The sequence below is a fragment of the Dendrobates tinctorius genome, unplaced genomic scaffold (assembly GCF_039654945.1).
Source record: "Dendrobates tinctorius isolate UK_male_01 unplaced genomic scaffold, ASM3965494v1 ptg000056l, whole genome shotgun sequence".
Taxonomy (NCBI): domain Eukaryota; kingdom Metazoa; phylum Chordata; class Amphibia; order Anura; family Dendrobatidae; genus Dendrobates; species Dendrobates tinctorius.
Genome location: NW_027361724.1, coordinates 4,306,086 through 4,331,166, shown reverse-complemented (window position 1 = coordinate 4,331,166; position 25,081 = coordinate 4,306,086). Strand labels below are relative to the sequence as shown.

Below are 25,081 nucleotides of genomic sequence, written 5' to 3'. Positions count from 1 at the left end.
ATACTACATATATACCACATATATACTACATGCATGCAACATACATACATACAACATATATACTACATGCATGCAACATGCATACTACATATATACCACATATATACTACATGCATGCAACATACATACAACATATATACTACATGCATCCAACATGCATACTACATATATACCACATATATACTACATGCATGCAACATACATATATACTACATGCAACATGCATACTACATGCATGCAACATACATACTACATATATACCACATGCATGCAACATGCATACTATATATATATACCACATATATACTACATGCATGCAACATACATATATACTACATATATACCACATATATACAACATGCATGCAACATATATATATAATACATATATACTACATGCAACATACATACTACATACATACTACATATATTCTACATGCATGCAACATGCATACTACATATATTCTACATGCATGCAACATATATATAATACATATATACTACATGCAACATACATACTACATACATACTACATATATACCACATGCATGCAACATGCATGCTACATATATACCACATATATACTACATGCATGCAACATACATACACTCACTGGCCACTTTATTAGGTACACCATGCTAGTAACGGGTTGGACCCCCTTTTGCCTTCAGAACTGCCTCAATTCTTCGTGGCAGAGATTCAACAAGGTGCTGGAAGCATTCCTCAGAGATTTTGGACCATATTGACATGATGGCATCACACAGTTGGCGCAGATTTGTCGGCTGCACATCCCTGATGCGAATCTCCCGTTCCACCACATCCCAAAGATGCTCTATTGGATTGAGATCTGGTGACTGAGGAAGCCATTTGAGTACAGTGAACTCATTGTCATGTTCAAGAAACCAATCTGAGATGATTCGAGCTTTATGACATGGCGCATTATCCTGCTGAAAGTAGCCATCAGATGTTGGGTACATTGTGGTCATAAAGGGATGGACATGGTCAGCAACAATACTCAGGTAGGCTGTGGCGTTGCAACGATGCTCAATTGGTACCAAGGGGCCCAAAGAGTGCCCAGAAAAAATTCCCCACACCATGACACCACCACCACCAGCCTGAACCGTTGATACAAGGCAGGATGGATCCATGCTTTCATGTTGTTTACGCCAAATTCTGACCCTACCATCCGAATGTCGCAGCAGAAATCGAGACTCATCAGACCAGGCAACGTTTTTCCAATCTTCTACTGTCCAATTTCGATGAGCTTGTGCAAATTGTAGCCTCAGTTTCCTGTTCTTAGCTGAGAGGAGTGGTACCCAGTGTGGTCTTCTGCTGCTGTAGCCCATCTGCCTCAAAGTTCGACGCACTGTGCGTTCAGAGATGCTCTTCTGCCTACCTTGGTTGTAACGGGTGGCAATTTGAGTCACTGTTGCCTTTCTATCAGCTCGAACCAGTCTGCCCATTCTCCTCTGACCTCTGGCATCAACAAGGCATTTCCGGCCACAGAACTGCCGCTCACTGGATTTTTTTTCTTTTTCGGACCATTCTCTGTAAACCCTAGAGATGGTTGTGCGTGAAAATCCCAGTAGATCAGCAGTTTCTGAAATACTCAGACCAGCCCTTCTGGCACCAACAATCATGCCACGTTCAAAGGCACTCAAATCACCTTTCTTCCCCATACTGATGCTCGGTTTGAACTGCAGGAGATTGTCTTGACCATGTCTACATGCCTAAATGCACTGAGTTGCCGCCATGTGATTGGCAGATTAGAAATTAAGTCTTAACACACAGTTGGACAGGTGTACCTAATAAAGTGGCCAGTGAGTGTATATACTACATGCAACATGCATACTACATGCATGCAACATACATACATATTACATATATACCACATGCATACAACATACATACTACATATATACCACATGCATGCAACATGCATACTACATATATACCACATATATACTTCATGCATGCAACATACATATATACTACATGCAACATGCATACTACATGCATGCAACATACATACTACATATATACCACATGCATGAAACATGCATACTATATATATACCACATATATACTACATGCATGCAACATACATATATACTACATATATACCACATATACACTACATGCATGCAACATATATATAATACATATATACTACATGCAACATACATACTACATACATACTACATATATACCACATGCATGCAACACGCATACTACATATATACTACATATATACTACATGCATGCAACATACATACATACTACATATATACCACATGCATGCAACATGCATACTACATATATACCACATATATACTTCATGTATGCAACATACATATATACTACATGCATACTACATGCATACTATATATATACCACATATATACTACATGCATGCAACATACATATATACTACATATATACCACATGCATACAACATGCATACTATATATATACCACATATATACTACATGCATGCAACATACATATATACTACATATATACCACATATACACTACATGCATGCAACATATATATAATACATATATACTACATGCAACATACATACTACATACATACTACATATATACCACATGCATGCAACACGCATACTACATATATACTACATATATACTACATGCATGCAACATACATACATACTACATATATACCACATGCATGCAACATGCATACTACATATATACCACATATATACTTCATGTATGCAACATACATATATACTACATGCATACTACATGCATGCAACATACATACTACATATATACCACATGCATGCAACATGCATACTATATATATACCACATATATACTACATGCATGCAACATACATATATACTACATATATACCACATGCATACAACATGCATACTATATACACTCACTGGCCACTTTATTAGGTACACCTGTCCAACTGTGTGTTAAGACTTAATTTCTAATCAGCCAATCACATGGCGGCAACTCAGTGCATTTAGGCATGTAGACATGGTCAAGACAATCTCCTGCAGTTCAAACCGAGCATCAGTATGGGGAAGAAAGGTGATTTGAGTGCCTTTGAACGTGGCATGATTGTTGGTGCCAGAAGGGCTGGTCTGAGTATTTCAGAAACTGCTGATCTACTGGGATTTTCACGCACAACCATCTCTAGGGTTTACAGAGAATGGTCCGAAAAAGAAAAAAAATCCAGTGAGCGGCAGTTCTGTGGCCGGAAATGCCTTGTTGATGCCAGAGGTCAGAGGAGAATGGGCAGACTGGTTCGAGCTGATAGAAAGGCAACAGTGACTCAAATTGCCACCCGTTACAACCAAGGTAGGCAGAAGAGCATCTCTGAACGCACAGTGCGTCGAACTTTGAGGCAGATGGGCTACAGCAGCAGAAGACCACACCGGGTACCACTCCTCTCAGCTAAGAACAGGAAACTGAGGCTACAATTTGCACAAGCTCATCGAAATTGGACAGTAGAAGATTGGAAAAACGTTGCCTGGTCTGATGAGTCTCGATTTCTGCTGCGACATTCGGATGGTAGGGTCAGAATTTGGCGTAAACAACATGAAAGCATGGATCCATCCTGCCTTGTATCAACGGTTCAGGCTGGTGGTGGTGGTGTCATGGTGTGGGGAATTTTTTCTGGGCACTCTTTGGGCCCCTTGGTACCAATTGAGCATCGTTGCAACGCCACAGCCTACCTGAGTATTGTTGCTGACCATGTCCATCCCTTTATGACCACAATGTACCCAACATCTGATGGCTACTTTCAGCAGGATAATGCGCCATGTCATAAAGCTCGAATCATCTCAGATTGGTTTCTTGAACATGACAATGAGTTCACTGTACTCAAATGGCCTCCTCAGTCACCAGATCTCAATCCAATAGAGCATCTTTGGGATGTGGTGGAACGGGAGATTCGCATCAGGGATGTGCAGCCGACAAATCTGCGCCAACTGTGTGATGCCATCATGTCAATATGGTCCAAAATCTCTGAGGAATGCTTCCAGCACCTTGTTGAATCTCTGCCACGAAGAATTGAGGCAGTTCTGAAGGCAAAAGGGGGTCCAACCCGTTACTAGCATGGTGTACCTAATAAAGTGGCCAGTGAGTGTATATATACCACATATATACTACATGCATGCCACATATATGTAATACATATATACTACATGCAACATACATACTACATACATACTACATATATACCACATGCATGCAACATGCATACTACATATATACTACATATATATTACATGCATGCAACATACATATATACTACATACAATACATTCATACAATACATGCATATAGACATACAGTACATATAACATAGAGTACATACTCACCATCACTTGTCACTTTGATCCCCGAAGCCATTGTCATCTATGGAATAAAGATTAAAATAACAAAGCACAAATATACTCACCCCTGATCCGCAGAAGTCCACGGGTGTCCCACAACGATCTTGCATGGAGAACAGCAGCATCAGCTGATGCTACCGTTCTCTACGGGCTCCAGGAAACCAGTGTCGGGAGGTAGGTATCCTTCCGCCCTGTATTCCACCGCCACTGTAAAGAAAAAAAAAAGTCCCTAGTCTCATTTCATGGCATTGCTGTGCGATAAATTTCCCATGCAGCTTTTGCCATAAAGTGAGACTAGGGACTTTTTTTTTTTTTACACTGGCGGAGGAATACAGGGCGGAAGGATACCTACCTCCCGACACTGGTTTCCTGGGCCCCGTAGAGAACGGTAGCATCAGCTGATGCTGCAGTTCTCCACGCAAGATCGTTGTGGGACACCCGTGGACTTCTGCGGATCAGGGGTGAGTATATTTGTGCTTTGCTATTTTAATCTTTATTCCATAGACGACAATGGCTTCGGGGATCAAAGTGACACGTGATGGTGAGTATGTACTCTATGTTATATGTACTGTATGTCTATATGTATGTATTGTATGAATGTATTGTATGTAGTATATATGTATGTTGCATGCATGTAGTATGCATGTTGCATGCATGTGGTATATATGTATGTCGCATGCATGTAGTATATATGTAGTATGCATGTTGCATGCATGTGGTATATATGTAGTATGTATGTTGCATGTAGTATATATGTATTATATATATGTTGCATGCATGTAGTGTATATGTGGTATATATGTAGTATATATGTATGTTGCATGCATGTAGTATATATGTGGTATATATATAGTATGCATGTGGTATATATGTAGTATATATGTATGTTGCATGCATGTAGTATATATGTGGTATATATGTAGTATGCATGTTGCATGCATGTGGTATATATGTAGTATGTATGTTGCATGCATGTAGTATGCATGTTGCATGTAGTATATGTATGTTGCATGCATGAAGTATATATGTGGTATATATGTAGTATGCATGTTGCATGCATGTAGTATATATGTATGTTGCATGCATGTAGTATATATGTATGTTACATGCATGTATTATATATGTGGTATATATGTAGCATGCATGTTGCATGCATGTGGTATATATGTAGTATGTATGTATGTTGCATGCATGTGGTATATATGTAGTATGTATGTATGTTGCATTCATGTAGTATGTATGTAGTATGTATGTTGCATGTAGCATATATGTATTATATATATGTTGCATGCATGTAGTATATATGTAGTATATATGTAGTATGCATGTTGCATGCATGTGGTATATATGTAGTATGTATGTAGTATGTATGTTGCATGTAGTATATATGTATTATATATATGTTGCATGCATGTTGTATATATGTGGTATATATGTAGTATATATGTATGTTGCATGCATGTAGTATATATGTGGTATATATAGTATGCATGTTGCATGCATGTGGTATATATGTAGTATGTATGTTGCATGCATATAGTATGCATGTTGCATGTAGTATATATGTATGTTGCATGCATGTAGTATATATGTGGTATATATGTAGTATGCATGTTGCATGCATGTAGTATATATGTTGTATGTATGTATGTTGCATGCATGTAGTATATATGTGGTATATATGTAGTATGCATGTTGCATGCATGTAGTATATATGTAGTATATATGTATGTTGCATGCATGTAGTATGCATGTTGCATGTAGTAGGTATGTTGCATGCATGTAGTATGTATGTAGCATGTAGTATGTATGTAGTATGTATTTTTATTTTTTTTTACATTCAACACATAGGCCGGATGATGGGACTACTACTGTCCCATCATTGGCTAATGTGTCAATCACCGTCATGGTAGCAGACATCGCCCGATGGGACTTGTAGTCCCATCGGACGATCCTGCACAGACCCCCGCAGCCTGCTCAGACCCCCGGACAGTCGGTATAGACCACCGGCAGGCCAGCACAGCCCCCCGGCAGTCGGCACAGACCCCCGGGCAGTCGGCACAGCCCCCCGGCAGGCCGGTACAGACCCACGGCAGGCCGGTACAGACCCCCGGGCAGTCGGCACAAACCCCCGGGCAGTCGGCATAGACCACCAGCAGGCCGGCACAGCCCCCCACAGCCTGCACAGACCCCCGGACAGTCGGTACAGACCACCGGCAGGCCGGCACAGCCCCCCGGCAGGCCGGTACAGACCCCCGGGCAGTCGGCACAGACCCCGGGACAGTCGGCACAGCCCCCCGGTATATGTGGTATATATGTAGTATGCATGCATGTAGTATATATGTGGTATATATGTAGTATGCATGTTGCATGCATGTGGTATATATGCAGTATGTATGTATGTTGCATGCATGTAGTATATATGTTGTATGTAGCATGTAGTATGTATGTAGTATGTAGTATGTATGTAGTATGTATTTTTTTTTTTTTACATTCAACACATAGGCCGGATGATGGGACTACTACTGTCCCATCATTGACTAATGTGTCAATCACCGTCATGGTAGCAGGCATCGCCCGATGGGACGATGCCTGCACAGACCCCCGCAACCTGCACAGCCCCCCGGCAGGCCGGTATAGACCACCAGCGGGCCGGTACAGACCCCTGGCAGGCCGCTCAGGACCACGGACAGTCGGTACAGACCACCGGCAGGCCGGTACAGACCCACGGCAGTCCGCACAGACCCCCGGGCAGTCGGCACAAATCCCCGGGCAGTCGGCACAGACCACCGGCAGGCCAGCACAGCCCCCCGGAAGGCCGGTACAGCCCCCCGGGCAGTCGGCACAGCCCCCCGGCAGGCCAGCACAGCCCCCCGGCAGGCCGGCACAGACCCCCGGACAGTCAGCACAGCCCCCCGGCAGGCCGGTACAGACCCTCGGCAGTCCGCACAAACCCCCGGGCAGTCGGCACAGACCACCGGCAGGCCGGCACAGCCCCCCGGCAGGCCGGTACAGACCCCCGGCAGTCCGCTCAGACCCCCGGACAGTCGGTACAGACCACCGGCAGGCCGGCACAGCCCCCCGGCAGGCCGGTACAGACCCTCGGACAGTCGGCACAGACCCCCGGTATATATGTAGTATGCATGTTGCATGCATGTAGTATATATGTGGTATATATGTAGTATGCATGTGGTATATATGCAGTATGTATGTTGCATGTATGTAGCATGTAGTATGTATGTAGCATGTATGTAGCATGTAGTATGTATGTAGTAGGGATTTTTTTTTTTTTTGTACATTCAACACATTAGCCGGATGATGGGACTACTACTGTCCCATCATTGGCTAATGTGTCAATCACCGTCATGGTAGCAGGCATCGCCCGATGGGACTTGTAGTCCCATCGGACGATCCTGCACAGACCCCCGCAGCCTGCTCAGACCCCCGGACAGTCGGCACAGCCCCCGGCAGGCCAGGACAGCCCCCCGGTAGGCCGGTACAGACCCCCGGCAGTCGGCACAGACCCCCGGGCAGTCGGCACAGACCGCCGGGCAGTCGGCACAGACCCCCAGCAGGCCGGTACAGACACCCGGCAGTCGGCTCAGACCCCCGGACAGTCGTTACAGACCACCGGCAGGCCGGCACAGCCCCCCAGCAGGCCGGTACAGACCCCCGCAGCCTGCACAGACCCCCGGACAGTCGGCACAGCCCCCCGGCAGGCCGGTACAGACCCACGGCAGTCCGCACAAACCCCCGGGCAGTCGGCACAGACCACCGGCAGGCCGGCACAGCCCCCCGGCAGGCCGGTACAGACCCCCGGCAGTCCGCTCAGACCCCCGGACAGTCGGTACAGACCACCGGCAGGCCGGCACAGCCCCCCGGCAGGCCGGTACAGACCCCCGCAGCCTGAACAGACCCCCGGACAGTCGGTGCAGACCACCGGCAGGCCGGCACAGCCCCCCGGCAGGCCGGTACAGACCCTCGGACAGTCGGCACAGACCCCCGGTATATATGTAGTATGCATGTTGCATGCATGTAGTATATATGTGGTATATATGTAGTATGCATGTTGCATGCATGTGGTATATATGCAGTACGTATGTATGTTGCATGTATGTAGCATGTATGTAGCATGTATGTAGTATATATGTTGCATGTATGTAGCATGTATGTAGCATGTAGCATGTATGTAGCATGTAGTATGTAGTAGGGATTTTTTTTTTTTTTTTTTTGTACATTCAACACATTAGCCGGATGATGGGACTACTACTGTCCCATCATTGGCTAATGTGTCAATCACCGTCATGGTAGCAGGCATCACCCAATGGGACTTGTAGTCCCATCGGACGATCCTGCACAGACCCCCCGCAGTCTGCTCAGACCCCCGGACAGTCGGTATAGACCACCGGCAGGCCGGCACAGCCCCCCGGCAGTCCGCACAGACACCCGGGCAGTCGGAACAGACCACCCGCAGGCCGGCACAGCCCCCGGCAGGCCGGTACAGACACCCGGGCAGTCGGTACAGACCACCGGCAGGCCGGCACAGCCCCCGCAGCCTGCACAGATACCCGGGCAGTCGGTACAGAGCCTCGGCAGTCTGCACAGACCCCCGGGTAGTCGGCACAGACCTCCGGAAGGTCCGTACACCCCCCCGAGAGGCTGTACAAGGAGAGAAAAGGGCTTTTCCTATTCCGATACCGGAAGTCCCATAGACTTGAATGGGACTTCCGGTATCGGAATCGGCGATACCCGATACTTTTTTCGTATCGGGCCGATACCATCCGATCCGATATTTTAGGGTATCAGATGGTATCACTCAACACTAGCTGTAAGCCATAATCATCAAAATTAACAGAAATAAACAAGTGAAATAGATCACTCTGTAATGACTCTATATAATATATGAGTTTCACTTTTTATATTGAAGAACTGAAATAAATTAACTCCTTGATGATGTTCTAATTTTGTGAGAAGCGCCTGTATATATGGCGGGTGTATTAATTTTAGTGGTATATATATATTTATTTTACTCAGTTAAAATTTCCACAACGCTTTACAGACATCATCATCAATGTCCCCATTGGGGCTCACAATCTAAATTTCCTATCAGTAAGTGTGGAAAGAACAGAGAGAACCTGGAGGAAACCCACGCAAACATGTGGAGAACATGCAAACTCCATGCAGATATTGTCCTTGGTCAGACTTGAACTCTGGACCCTAATGCTGCAAAGCAGCAGTGCTAACCACTAAGCCACCCTAATATGAAAGTTGAATATAATGCGACATCTGTAATTTGTATACCTGGCAGCTCCTCCTTAAAGTCTCAACGACTTTATAATTTATGTATTCAGCAGAGCAGATTTATTTCTCTAAAAGTACATCGAAGTAGTGATCTCCCGCCTTCTGTTGTTTATTTTGCTGTGACATTTTATTTGTACAAAGCAAATTTGATGAGAAGCAATGATACAAATATTATATTTTACTGCCGTGTCTTGGCATATGTAGATGTGCTTCCATGAATACAGAAAAACCTTTGATTGATATCTCTTTGGCACATTCGCAGGTAATTTTGCTTGAGAAACATCTGTTATCGCTGTTCTTTGTTCTATACTTTCAGATAAAAATAATACAACTAATCCACCACAGGGTGACATACTTGCTCTATGAAAGAAGCAGGAGTGAAATAGAGAAAAAGAAAAAGAGCAGAGGGTTCTCCATTGTTATACGAAAAAAGTACTAAAAAATAAGTCACTTAGCATAATGTTTTTACTGTCTCCTTTTGACCCTGTCATTAAAAATCAGCATCTTAAAGTTTTCAGTGCCAGCAAAATGAATGAACTTTCTGAAATCTCATGCGCATGCTGTTTATTTTGTTCCTTGCAGACTTGAAGCAGTTGCAAATCTGCAGCATGTCAGTTCTTTTGGCGTTTTTGCAGCATTTTTGCCCATTCAAATGTGCAGAGGAAAAACCGCATAAAAACCGCATAATGTATTACATGTAACATTTTTCCTGCGTTTTTGGTGTCGTAATTCCTGGGCCATACCTTACGTGTGCACATGCCTTTGTTTAGCTAAACTTTTATCGATTTCCAGTCTGTTTGATTTCTGAAGAGAGCGAGATGCAAGAAAACAATTATAAACTGAGACAGCGCAGCACCTAGAGCATTCATTCTTCACTTCTTGTGTTGTCTATTGATTTTTCATACATTTATTTAATATTCAATATCTAATATATAAAGCTCAAAGTGTCTGTATGTATGTATGTGTGTATGTCCGGGATAGGCATCCGCACCGTCGCAGCTACAGCCACAAAATTTGGCACAGTCACACGTCTGGACCCCGAGAGCGTCCTAGGCTATGTTGTGAGGCGAAATTTTAACCCCGCGCGTTCCAATTCACCAAACAATTTTGTCCCTGTCTACATAATGGGGAAAAAAAGAGTGTGTGTCAAGCCCCGCCCCTCATTATGACTTCACAATGGTTGCCATGGAGACGCTGATTCATCATAGGTTGCAATGGTGACGGTTATGTCATAATGGTTGCCATGGTGATGATGATGTCATAATGGGTATATGGGCACGGGACTATGGAATGGAGGATGTATGATGCGTATATGGGCACTGGACTATGGGATGGAGGATATGTATGATGGGTATATGGGCACGGGACTATGGGATAGAGGATATGTATGACTGGTATATGGGCACGGGACTATGGGATGGAGGATATGTATGATGGGTATATGGGCACGAGACTATGGGATGAAGGATATGTTTAACGGGTATATGGGCATGGCACTCTGGGATGAAGGATATGTATGACGGGTATATGGGCATGGGACTATGGGATGGAGGATATGTATGATGGGTATATGGGCACGGGACTATGGGATGGAGGATATGTATGATGGGTATATGGGCACGAGACTATGGGATGAAGGATATGTTTGACGGGTATATGGGCATGGCACTCTGGGATGAAGGATATGTATGACGGGTATATGGGCATGGGACTATGGGATGGAGGATATGTATGACGGGTATATGGGCACGGGACTATGGGATGGAGGATATGTATGATGGGTATATGGGCACGAGACTATGGGATGAAGGATATGTTTGACGGGTATATGGGCATGGCACTCTGGGATGAAGGATATGTATGACGGGTATATGGGCATGGGACTATGGGATGGAGGATATGTATGACGGGTATATGGGCACGGGACTATGGGATGGAGGATATGTATGATGGGTATATGGGCACGGGACTATGGGATGAAGGATATGTTTGACGGGTATATGGGCACGGGACTATGGGATGGAGGATATGTATGATGGGTATATGGGCACGGGACTCTGGGATGAAGGATATGTATGACGGGTATATGGGCATGGGACTATGGGATGGAGGATATGTATGAAGGGTATATGGGCACGGGACTATGGGATGAAGAATATGTATGACGGGTATATGGGCACGGGACTATAGGATGGAGGATGTGTGATGGGTATATGGGCACTGGACTATGAGATGGAGGATATGTATGATGGGTATATGGGCACGGTACTATGGGATGACGAATATGTATGATGGGTATATGGGCATGGGACTATGGGATGGAGGATGTGTGATGGGTATATGGGCATGGGACTACGGGACTGAGGATGTGTGATGGGTATATGGGCATGTGACTATGGGATGGAGAATATGTATGATGGGTATATGGGCACAGGACTATGGGATGGAGGATATGTATGATGGGTATATGGGCATGGGACTATGGGATGGAGGATGTGTGATGGGTATATGGGCATGGGACTATGGGACTGAGGATGTGTGATAGGTATATGGGCATGGGACTATGGGATGGAGGATATGTATGATGGGTATATGGCCACGGGACTATGGGATGGAGAATATGTATGATGGGTATATGGGCACTCGACTATGGGATGGAGGCTATGTATGATGGGTATATGGGCATGGGACTATGGGATGGAGGATGTGTGATGGGTATATGGGCATTGGACTATGGGACTGAGGATGTGTGATGGGTATATGGGCATTGGACTATGGGACTGAGGATGTGTGATGGGTATATGGGCACTGGACTGTGGGATGGAGGCTATGTATGATGGGTATATGGGCATGGGACTATGGGATGGAGGATGTGTGATGGGTATATGGGCATTGGACTATGGGACTGAGGATGTGTGATGGGTATATGGGCATTGGACTATGGGACTGAGGATGTGTGATGGGTATATGGGCATTGGACTATGGGACTGAGGATGTGTGATGGGTAAATGGGCACTGGACTGTGGGATGGAGGATATGTATGATGGGTATATGGGCACGGGCCTATGGGATCGTGGATATGTTTGATGGGTATATGGGCACGGGACTATGGGATGGAGGATAATTATAATTTGCTATAACTAACCACAGTTAGTTACTATGCCCGGGCAGCGCCGGGCTCTTCAGCTAGTATTCAATATAATGATACATTATATGACTTTTATTGACATTTGAGGGTCGCAGGCACGAATCATTGCCATCATATTTTTTTCATAGTTTTATCTTTATATAGAAATCTAAGATGACAGGTGTAGCCTCGTCTATCAGGCAATTATTCAATTGGAGGGATCCTGGCCATTGCCCAGCGACATGAAACCATGCTTTGCGTTCACCATTGCATCATTTTTCATCACGTTTCCGAAAATATGACTTTCCTATCTATTAGAGGAGAATGGTGTGCACTCAAGTCATAAGGAGCTAGGTGCTCGTGGAACGGACAGTGGAGCCCAAAGAAAATCAATGCTCTAAGGGAAAGTTTTGCAAACATAAATGAAAAGTTTATTCAAAATTCAACAAAAATTGCCATAGTAAATGCCATGAAAAAAATGGATTCAAAGAAACCGAAAACCAACACTAATCATGGGGTTACTTGGTTCTAGGTGAGTATGTATAAGAGCAAAATGGAAGAGCAGACCCTTTGGAATATTTCCAGGCACTTATAGCATAAAACTGGTCTCTAAGAAATTTTGCCAGCAGGGCGCGTGAGTGCTGCACATACATACGGCTCAATTGAGGCCCAATACTAGCAAGACGGTCTTAAACACTGGTGACCAATCCTCCGTTAAAAGGGCCTACGGGTCGAGGGGGTCAGCTACAACTTGTAGAGTGCAAGCTTTTTCTCATCTTATGCAAGGGTTTTAATCCCTCTAACTTGCGGCTAAAAAAGGAAAACAGATATATATGTATATATATATATACACACCGTATTTTGCAGATTATAAGAAGCATCGGACTATAAGACGCACCCCAAATTTTAGGATGGAAAATAAAAAAAAATTAAGACAAAATCATGGTGCGTTTTATAAACCGTTTTAACAATACGTGGTCACAGGAGGAAGCGTCGCTGCTTCATGAGGCCATGTCCCAAGATCTCTTCTTCCAGGATCTCAACTTGTGCATGCGCCGCCTCCAACAGCAATTTTCCTGAGGCACATTTCAGGGAACTGAATGAGAAAGGGGACTAATGGGCGCACAGGCATCACAGCATCACTGCACTCCTGCCTCCGCCGCCAGCCTCCTGAAGAAGCTGCCCTGCCTCCTATGATTCCGCTCCACCGCCACCGATCCCCTCGATAAGCTCACTTCAGATTATAAAATACACACACTCATTTTCCTCCCAAATTTGGAGGAAAAAAATGCATATTATAATCTGAAAAAATGATGGTATATCTGTTTCCCTTTTTTTGCCAGATCCAATAAAATATCTATTCAGGCTTCTACTGCTTTCATCTTCTTCAGTGATGCTGTTACCTCTAAATATGAAACTCTGGGGGAAATCTGATCCAAAACAGTGATGAAAATTGGTCTGTTTTTTGGCGTTTGAGAAAAATCGCTGAAGTCAAATTGAGTCTTTTAAATATTGCTCTCTACATAATTGGTATCAGCATATCTATCTGTAATAACATAATGTAATCACATTATCTCATACAATGAACCCAAAAAAAGCCATGAAAATGAGTTAAAAAGCCGTAAGTACCCTATAATAGCATAAATAAGAACTACAAATAGTTTGTCTTTGAATATAAAGACTCAAACGCAAATAATTTAAAAAAAAAAGAAAAGTTGTCAAAAAGTAGGAAAAAAACGAGATACAGTACATTTGGTAGTTTGTTAAATACTAATGACCAATTAATAAAGCTATGTTATTTATATTGCACAGTGATCATTGTAAAAGCACTATACTATACTATACTATACTACTTTATACTATGGGGTAGTGCAGATTTGCTATTATTTTCTCATGCTGATAGGTCTATAGGTGCATGTTTGATGTACGCTCACAGAGACTATGAAGAAGGTGGAGAAATTAAATTCTCAATCTTCTCGGCACCTGTGCCACAATTCTCTCATGCGAGAGAATAGGATCACACTCAGGTGACACCCGGCTCAAACTCTGACAGCATAAGAGATGAGTATCATTAGCATAATAGGTCCGATTCTTTCTCATTAGAGAATTAACGCAAGCGTGAGCAAGCCCTAAATCAGATACCGGCTGTATGATTGCAGTATGTACATGTATGTTTTACTCTGAAACGCTGCATTATTTCAAAGAGAGCATACTATGAAAAGCAGGCGAGGGAATATGGGGCTGATTCATCAATGTGTTTTTGCCAGTTTTTTGGTGTAAAACACTGAAAAGTCACAATCTTTTTGCGCAACTTAGTACTGCGCAAAAATGTTGTGACTTTTCAGTGTTCCACACCAGAAAATTTGGCAAAAACACTTTGCAACTTTTGGCGTTTTCATGGAAGTCCCAGCCCCCCTCACCAAAGCATACCCCGGCACTTTGACAGCTCACGGTGCAGTGCATCTGTGCAGAGCGAACTGTCAATCAAAGTGCTGGGGAGTGCTTACAAAAGCCAATCACAGTATAGGGAGCTGTGCTGTAAGTGATGATTGTAATCAGTCCCTGCACTGCCTCCATGACTGAAAGCCGGGGGCTCCTGGGAAGAAATAAGTTCATTTTCTCCCAGTACCCGCACTTTCAGTAAGGCGGCTGAGCAGTATTATAATATTGCTAACCTGCAGATTAGCCCTATATTTTGGGGTAACTATCATTTTTTGAGACAACAGGTTTCCTTTTATGAACCCTAAAAATGTTGAAATGAATAAAAATCTGTCGACCAGGTAAAAAATTGCAAAAAAATAAAAGTGTGAGCAAAAGAAAAATTAAGTTTAAAAAATAGACATATCGGCAAAATATTGTCAAATATAACTGTGTTCTCTATCATTCAAGGCAGCTAACATCCCCTTGGTGGTTGAACTTTCTATCGATGACATCCATTTTGATGACTTCTCCTTGGACGTCGACGAGATGATTACAGCAGCGCTGAGAATGTTTATGGAGCTCGGAATGGTTCAGAAGTTTAAAATTGATTACGAGGTAAACATCTGCCGTGCGACCTGGTCTATGTGACTTGGGGTTTTGTTCTACACATCGTAATGAGATCTTCCGCTACGCACAGCTGTAACTGCACCGCTCTTTCTGCCCCTTCTGTTTTTTAGACCTTGTGCAGGTGGCTTCTGACAGTAAGGAAGAATTATCGGATGGTTCTCTATCACAATTGGCGGCATGCCTTCAACGTGTGCCAGCTGATGTTCGCCATGTTAACTGTAAGTACTGCAGGCCTGAATTATTGGCTTGTGCCCTTTCATTTTCCTAGTAATAAATTATTGTGACTGATGAAGTAAATTAACCCCGAACCATCCACATTAAACTTTTTTTTTAAACTGAAAACAATATTTCAGATTTTTTAGATTTGACTGCTTAATCCTGCAGCAATATGTTAACGAAAATTGGAGTAAAAAAATAACATTTGTTTTTTTGTATATATACATAGTGAAGATGAGAAAAATTGAAATAGTCACTTAAGTAAATGTCCTCTTTTGGGGCAATAGGGCATTTATTCATAGGGGGCGATTTAACAAAATCTTTACTCCAGAAATCTTCAGAAGTCACAATGATATGATTTTTGCTTCCTGAAGAAGTGGGCAACACTTGAAAATGCGTAGAAAAATTTGAAAAAACTTTTTTTTACATGATCTCTAGCATTTGATGTTTCTTCATCACTTGGCAGCGTGGATACAAACCATAAACTTTCCATTTTTAACTCACGAGCTAGGAATAATAGCCATGATACTGTATAACTAAAATAATACAAAATTTGAACATCATACACTAAAGGCACAGAGATTGTGGCTCAATCTACTTAGTACGTTACCCTCCCTATTCATGGATCGAACAAAGCAATGAAGGATCATGGAAATGTGGCGCCCCTGAGGCTCAGTCGCCACAGAGGTACTGCACCTCCTCCTGAGGTATGGTGCCCCACCATCCAGGTAAGTTGGAGGCTCCTGACCACGCTCCAACACTCGCATCCCACACAACAGAGTAGTTCAGCAAAGTCACATTGCGGCTCCCTGCTTGGAGTGTAGCAGAGCACCTTTGGTGGCTCCCTGCTTGGAACACTAAACATGCTGGGAGGCAGGTGGAGTTGAGAATACATAAAAGAGCGGGAATGTTTAGGATTACAGGTCAGTCAGACAGTAGATCAGTCTGCGAGAGGAAGCCACTCAGAGAGGAGACGATCAGAAAGGTACATGTTGGCGGAGCGTTGGAAGGGAGCATTTCATCTGACCTGGAGGTTGATTGAGTCTCCGACCTGGAGGACACAGTACGGAGGCAGGCACCTGTGTGCACTACAGACTGTGAGAAAAGCTTTGGAACTACAAACCCTGGTGTCCTCCATTGATTCTTGCGTCAACACACCCAGCACTGCTACATCTGGGTACCAACTTCCACACCGCTTGTGCCTCTCCTCTAACTCCACATCTACACTGCCCTGGGGCTACAGCTTCACCTGTGGGGAGCGGCACCATCTTGGCTGCAACACACCACCAGCCCCAGAGGATCTGCAAGCAGCGTCGGCTTAACACCTCACTTCCCGAACACCATAGGTGGCGTCACAAACTATTAATTTAACTACATTCCACCACCATTCAACTTCCCCTATTAATTGGGCGCCCAGGGCCACAAACCGGGTCCCCGCTGCTGTGACACATCCCGCTGACACCAGCCCGGTACCGAGTACCCCACGGCCCTGGGAGGGCGACCCAGAAACACCATAAGCAGCACGCGGTGTAGTTTTCTTTCAAGTCCTCCAGTTGCCAAAGACATACTGATAGGGGGTTTAGATAGTCAACAAGATGATAATACCACATAAGCTCAAAAAATAAATAAAAAATCTGAAGTCAGAATTGGGACTATCCACTAGGACACAGGAGCTGAGATGTGCACAAGAGCTAGTTATGCTATAACTGGAAGTGGGAAATGAATCTCAGGGTTTAAATAGCAAGCAGCCCCAAGCAGGGCTGAAAAAAAAGAAAGACATACTAGATAGGATTTAAACCCAAATGTTCTAGAATGGCCAGAGCCACAAGCACCAGGAGTAATACAAGGTAACCTGTCTGCAACTGCCACAAAAAGGGAATAATCACAATAAGATTTAGATCAAATAAAATAATAATTGTAGGTGGACAATCACTTGATGAGGTCTTGTCACTTGCCATGAAAATGTTGACGTTCTCCTGAATCTGGCATTGTTTTTTGTCTGTTCCTGTGATATGGCCTCCACATTCCTGTATATACTGTAAATCATATACGACTAGTCTTGTTAGCCAACAGGGAATGGTCCTCAAGAAAATAATAGAGAAGGGTAGAGGGATACGCCCGCTTGGCTATTGTATTAAGTTTAGATACGAGGAAGGGGGGTATCTCTCAGGAATGGAGAGGCACAGGAACATAAGAGAAATGGCGCCATATTCATGGGGAACAGCAGCATTTACACCAGGTAAAAAAATGTTATGGCAATTGATAGGTCCTCTTTTTAATTTATTCTACGCGGAGTAACTGTATGCTCTTTTGTGTACATGCACTCTAGAAATTGTCATCTAACACTGAACAATATAACAGGGTGACACACTGTCTGAAGAGATGCCGGAGTCCGGTATCTTCAATCCTAGATGTATCATGCGTTGGGTTTACTTTCATTCTGATAGTAGGAGTTGACACATGAGGTTGTATAGATGACACCACCGGAGATAAAGATTATAGTGTACAGGAGTAATGTTGCTGCCGCATTCGAGACATGGTGCTTCCACAGTAACTTCTCTACCACATAGGAAAGCAAACTGTAAAAATGGCAAATGATCAGTGGGAGCCAGTTCCAGATTTTGGATTGGAGCCCAGGAGCTTCATGTTGAGCTTCTGGTCCCAGTTAAAGTAAATTCTCGTACAACTTTTCATCATCTCAGAACAAAGATCAAATAACACAATTTGAAGAAATGGTTAGTATGTGTGTGTATGTATGGAGGCAGACATCTGTTTGTCTGTATGTTAAAATAGATACTGTATGTGTGAACATTTTCCTTCTCATATTTGTAGCATAATGATATATGGCCTCTGCAAGGACCAAAAATCGAAGACAAAAATTAAATGCTGCCCTGTTACCATTTGAAGACTCTGGTGCCCAGAAAACTACAGATGTACCTTCTTTCAAGCTAGATATGAGGGAATGGTACCATATACTGTCACATTATACTGCCTATATAACAATACCATATAGTGGCCACATTATACTGCCTGACTACCTATATACCATTACCATACAGTGCCCGAGTAGCATTGGATTACAGTGCACTGCAAATACAACTACTCCGACCTACCAGGAAGAAGTTTATAATGGATGAAATAGGTGATAAAATACTGAGAAAAAATATTGAATAAATTGTTCAACGTGCAATGAATGATGAAATTTGTGTTTTATGTGCGATGGCTGCCGTTTAGTGATGAGCGATCATGCTTGGATAAGGCGTTATCCAAGCATGCTCTAGTGCTATCTGAGTGTCTTCGGTGTGCTCGAATAATATGTTCGAGTCCCCGCGACTGCAGGTCTCGCGGCTGTTAGACAGCCGCAACACATGCAAGGATTACCTAACAAACGAGCATGCCAAAGACACTTGTTGAGCATGCTCAGATAACACCTTATCCGAGCATGATCGCTCATCACTAATGCCGTTTCAAATATTGCTGAGTATACAGTGGGTATAGAAAGTATTCAGACCCCTTTAAATTTTTCCCTCTTTGTTTCATTGAAGCCATTTGGTAAATTCAAAAAAGTTCTTTTTTTTTCTCATTTAATGTACACTCTGCACCCCATCTTGACTGAAAAAAATGAAAACAAAAGAGTGAAAAATATAAAGGGTCTGAATACTTTCCATACCCACTTTATGTCCAAGAAAACTAAAATTGATAGGCACATCCAAAAAATGGATAAAATCTTCAAATTTTATTCAGTATTTGTTGAACACTTAAAATCCACGTGTTGGTAATAAAAAAAAAACACGTATTTCTGGCACTGTGTGTGCCCTTAGTCATAGAGCATCAAAATTTTGAAGTTTTTATCTGTTTTTTTGGATGTGCCGATCAACTTTATTTTTTTTTCTAGGTGATGAAATAGTCTTTGGAGGAAGTCCTCTGTTTGTCTTTGCTATAAGCTTGCCTACTCTAGTTTTAAAAAAGTGATTATTAAAACATTACCTGTCATTACTGACATTTAATTTGGACATTATTATCATTTTAAACAATTTTAAGGGGGTAGTACACTACTTTTTAACTTCCAAAATATTCCAGAGGTGGTTTTAAAATAAAAAACAAATATATAATCATCTACCACCGTCCCTTGGTACTAAAGCCAGTGTCACCTGCTGGTCTGCTTTCTCCCTGTTCTTGCGGAGAATGTCACATGCCATAGGAGCCAGAAAAATGAGCAATGAGATTCTCTCATCTGGTTCGTCAGCATGTGACCACTGTAGCCAATCAGTGGCTGCTGATTGATTGCAGCGGTCATGTGAATTTCCTGTCTGAGTAGGAAGCAAGGAGGTTGGCAGGGAAAAGGGGCAGCAGTACTGAGGAATGGTGGGATCTTGTAAATAATTGTTTTTCATTTTTATTTTTAGACTATTGTTGGTCCCATATTTAAAATTGGTGGAAATCTTTTTAACATCTGCAACGGAGGTTTGGCAACAGTTACTAACACGTTTTACAGGAAAAAATATCACTGCGTGTTATTTTTCCCATCACAATAAGGCTGGAGTCACAATAGCACATAAAAAATCGGACCGATGTTGATCCAGAAAAGTAGGACGAGTGTCATGCGAGTGTCTGTATGACATCCGTCTGACATGCGTATGCAATGCATTTATAACCATTTCACAACCTATGATGATTAGGTATGTCATAGGTCGTGTCCAGGCATTTGATGCAGGTTCCGGTCACCTGGACCCGTAGAAGCGAGTAATCGCGAAACGGCCGTTGTCCGGCACCTCTCTCCCCTAGCATTCCTCTAACGTCCTGCATGTCCACATATCTATTGATGGAATTTATGTGAAATAAAGATGCACAGTTTTTCAGCTATATCGGTGAGTGCTGCATATTTCTTCTTTTTTCGCTTCACATTGAAATATTCATGTTTTTTCATGCAAGCACCTCCGTTTTTCGAATGAAATATATACCGCAATACTTCAGATAAATAGCTCCGTCTGTTAATATGGTGATTTGTGTATGCCGTTCATCTGTTTGCTCTTTGCTAGGTTCCGGTGCTGAGCCCGCATCTTTTCCTGCACATGACAGTGTTGCGCCCCTGCGGGTCCATTCGCCACAGAGGTACTGCATCTCATCCAGAGGTGTGGTATCTCATGACCAGGTAAGATGGGGGCACCTCACCACACTCTTAACACTGCATTCAACACACACACTAGCTAGTCAGGGCACCTGGTCGTACCCTACGGGAGGAGGGCCTAATCCCAGACTGGCTAGGAAAGGGTGTTGGGAGCTAATGGGGAAGGTGGGTAAAGGGGAGGAGCTTAGAAAGTGGAGTGATTTAGAGCAGCCAATGGGAACAGCGAGTAGGCGGAGCTTAGAGAAAGAGTGAGAGATTTGAAAAGAGTGGAGAGAGTTCCCTCAGGGGAAGAGTAGGAGAAAGGATGGGCTTGGATCAGCTCCTGTCAGGAGAAGCTGCCGGATAGATTGGCTTGGAGGAAAGCTCCCGGGAGGAAAGAGTGGAATTTCTAGAGTCCTACGCTGATTGCTATCAGGTGGGAGAAGAAATCAGGTCGCAGAAGGGTCTCAGCCCCTAGCCTAGCGAAGTAAACTTAACTAGCAAGCTGACAGTTGTGGTTGCTGTATGGGCCACAGCAAATCCCACAGTTATCTTCCCAGAAAGGCAGCCATATAGGACCAAGGAACCGCCTGAGTGACGAATTCTGACAGGATCCACGGCAGCTAGCCTGGGACAATGACTGTGAAGGTGCTGGAAAGGGAGAAAGGAGAGGACACCAGTACAGTGAGATGGCCTAGGAAGGAACATACTGAAAGGGAGTGTTGGAGGGGTGTACTCATCTACCTGGAAGTTTACTGGACCCCTGACCTGGAGGACTCAGCACTGAAGCGGGCATCTGTACTGCAGACTGTGAGTAAAGCCCATTGAACTACATGCGATTGTGTCCTCCATTTTATTCCTGCGCCACTCCTCCACACCACACCACAATCCTACCAATAACTTCATCTATTCTGCCCTGGGACTACAGCCCTACCTGTGGAGGGCTACAACATCATAGCTGCGCCCAACATCCATCCCAGAGAAGCAACACTGCAGCGCTGGTCACCTCTGACCAGAATACGACATGTGTCGTCACGTATTTAACCAACCATAAACTTTATTCCCATCTCCTTAAATACCACACAAATAATTGCCTTTGACCGCCTGTAGCCACGGACCGGGTCCCAGCCGCTGTGACACCGTCCCCCATTTAAGTTGACGGGCCCGGCTCCGAGTACCCCGCGGCCCCTGGGGCGCGTCAACAGCTGATCTGATCAGATGTCATATGCCCCTAACAACCGATGTGTTTGCATGACAACCAGGTTTTCCTCAGAAGACCCCTGTCCTTGTCATTGCAGTTCTCATGTGAACGTCGGCCCGTGGTCGGCGTTCAAAACAGATAATCATTGCAGCTTCAAGTCTCATGAGAAGACTATTGAAGCAAGTAAAAAAGTAACAAAGAGTTTTAAAAATATTTAAAAAACGAAAAAAAATAAAAGTTCAAATTGTTCCCCTTTTGCCCCATTCAAAATAAAACAATAAAATAAAAATAAAAAAATACACATATTTGGTATCGTTGCCTTCATAAACGCCCTATTTATCAAAATAGAAAAAGAATTAATCCGAACAGTAAACGACGTAACAAGAAAATAAATCAAAATGCCAGAATACTTTTTTTGGGTCGCCACAACACAATACAGTGTAATAACAGGCGATTAAAACATTGTATCAACTCTAAAATGGTATCAATAAAATGTCAGCTCATTGCGCAAAAAATAAGCCCTCACCCAGCACCAGATCAAGAAAAATGGAGCACCTTTTGTTTTTACAAATGTGGGATTTTTTTTCACTACTTTAATAAAAAAAGAACCTACCATATACATGTTTGGTATCTATAAACACATGATGACCTGGAGAATCATAATGGAAAGTCAGTTTTAGCATTTAGTGAACATAGTAAAACAAAAAAAAAATAATTGTGGAATTGCTCTTCCTGATTGGCGTGTTGGTGATCGGGGTGATGATTTTGAAGTTCATGCCAGTTTTCCAAATGTCTACTGACATCAAGTCAGACACTCCCATAACTAACTCCATAGTCAAAATAAATAAACACACATAGAGAAAAGTCAATTAATTGTAAAAGGCACTGCCAAACTATTTCCCTCTTTTACCCATGAAAATGTAGGAGAGATCAGCGCAAATAGGGTCTTATCCTAGAAATATGGAAGAAGTTATATACTTCGAAAAGCATTGAAATAAACCACCACCTTACTGCACCATACTGGGATATATGTCTCAATTCTGTCGGCAGCGTGGAATTTGTCCACTAACTCCCTTTACAATCTGACCTCTTTTACCCATGTAATACCATCAAAAGAAAAAGTAATCCAAAGAGTTCACTGTAATTCCATAATAAGGAGATCCCTCAATGATCCAGAACTCTGCTACGTCCGGAGCCAGTGATAAGTGGTGACTAGTGTTGAGCTTTCCGATACCGCAAGTATCGGGTATCGGCCGATATTTGCCGTATCGGAATTCCGATACCGAGTACCGATACTTTTTTCGTATCGGATACCAGAATCGGAAGTCCAAAATGCAATGAGCCACTTTTGTGGCTCTGATTGGCTGCCGAAATGACGTCATCATGATGCGCTGTCTGTGCGCATCATGATGCGCCGTCAGTTCGGGCCTTCGGGGGGGCTGTGCCGACTGTCCGGGGGTCTGTACCGGCCTGCCGGTGGTCTGTGCAGGCTCCGGGGGTCTGTGCCGGCCTGCCGGGGGGCTGTGCCGGCCTGCCGGTGGTCTGTGCAGGCTCCGGTGGTCTGTGCAGGCATCGTCCGATTGGACTACAAGTCCCATCGGGCGATGCTTGCTACCATGTCAGTGATTGACACATTAGCCAATGACGGAACAGTAGTAGTCCCATCATCCGGCTAATGTGTTGAATGTAAAAAAAAAAAAAATTTACATGCTACATACATACAACATGCATACTACATATATACTACATGCAACATACATACTACATACATGCTACATACTACATGCATGCAAATACATACTACATACATACCACATGCATGCAACCTGCATACTACATATATACTGCATATATACTACATGCATGCAACATACATATATACTACATGCAATACATACATATAGACATACAGTACATATAACATAGAGTACATACTTACCGTCACTTGTCACTTTGATCCCCGAAGCCATTGTCACCTGAGGGATAAATATCAAAATAAAAAAACACCAATATACTTACCCCGATCCGCAGAAGTCCACGAGGGTCCCACGTCCATCTTGCGTGGAGAACAGCAGCATCAGCTGATGCTACCGTTCTCTACCAGCTCCAGGAATACAATGACGGAAGGTAGGTATCCTTCCGCACTGTATTCCTCCACCACTGTAAAAAAAAAGTCCCTAGTCTCACTTTATGCCATTGCTGCGTGGGAATTTCCCACGCAGCAATGGCATAAAGTGAGACTAGGGACTTTTTTTTTTTTTTTTTTACAGTGGTGGAGGAATACAGTGCGGAAGGATACCTACCTTCCGTCATTGTATTCCTGGAGCTAGTAGAGAACGGTAGCATCAGCTGATGCTGCTGTTCTCCACGCAAGATGGACGTGGGACCCTCGTGGACTTCTGCGGATCGGGGTAAGAATATTGGTGTTTTTTTATTTTGATATTTATCCCTCAGGTGACAATGGCTTCGGGGATCAAAGTGACAAGTGACAGTAAGTATGTACTCTATGTTATATGTACTGTATGGTATGTCTATATGTATGTATTGTATGTAGTATATATGTATGTTGCATGCATGTAGTATATATGCAGTATATATGTAGTATGCATGTTGCATGCATGTGGTATGTATGTAGCATGTATGTAGCATGTATGTAGTATGTATGTTGCATGTATGTAGCATGTAGCATGTATGTAGT

General features: G+C 43.4%; 1 protein-coding gene across 1 annotated transcript in view; it reads left to right on the top strand.

The window, feature by feature from the left end:
• The window catches only part of PDE11A (phosphodiesterase 11A), an 825,102-nt gene that overhangs the window by 589,241 nt on the left and 210,780 nt on the right, over positions 1 to 25,081 (top strand). Inside the window, exons 11-12 of the mRNA XM_073577434.1 lie at positions 15,701 to 15,847; positions 15,970 to 16,077. Of these exons, the coding sequence (XP_073433535.1) occupies positions 15,701 to 15,847; positions 15,970 to 16,077 (255 nt within the window). The remainder of the gene's footprint in view (positions 1 to 15,700; positions 15,848 to 15,969; positions 16,078 to 25,081) is intronic.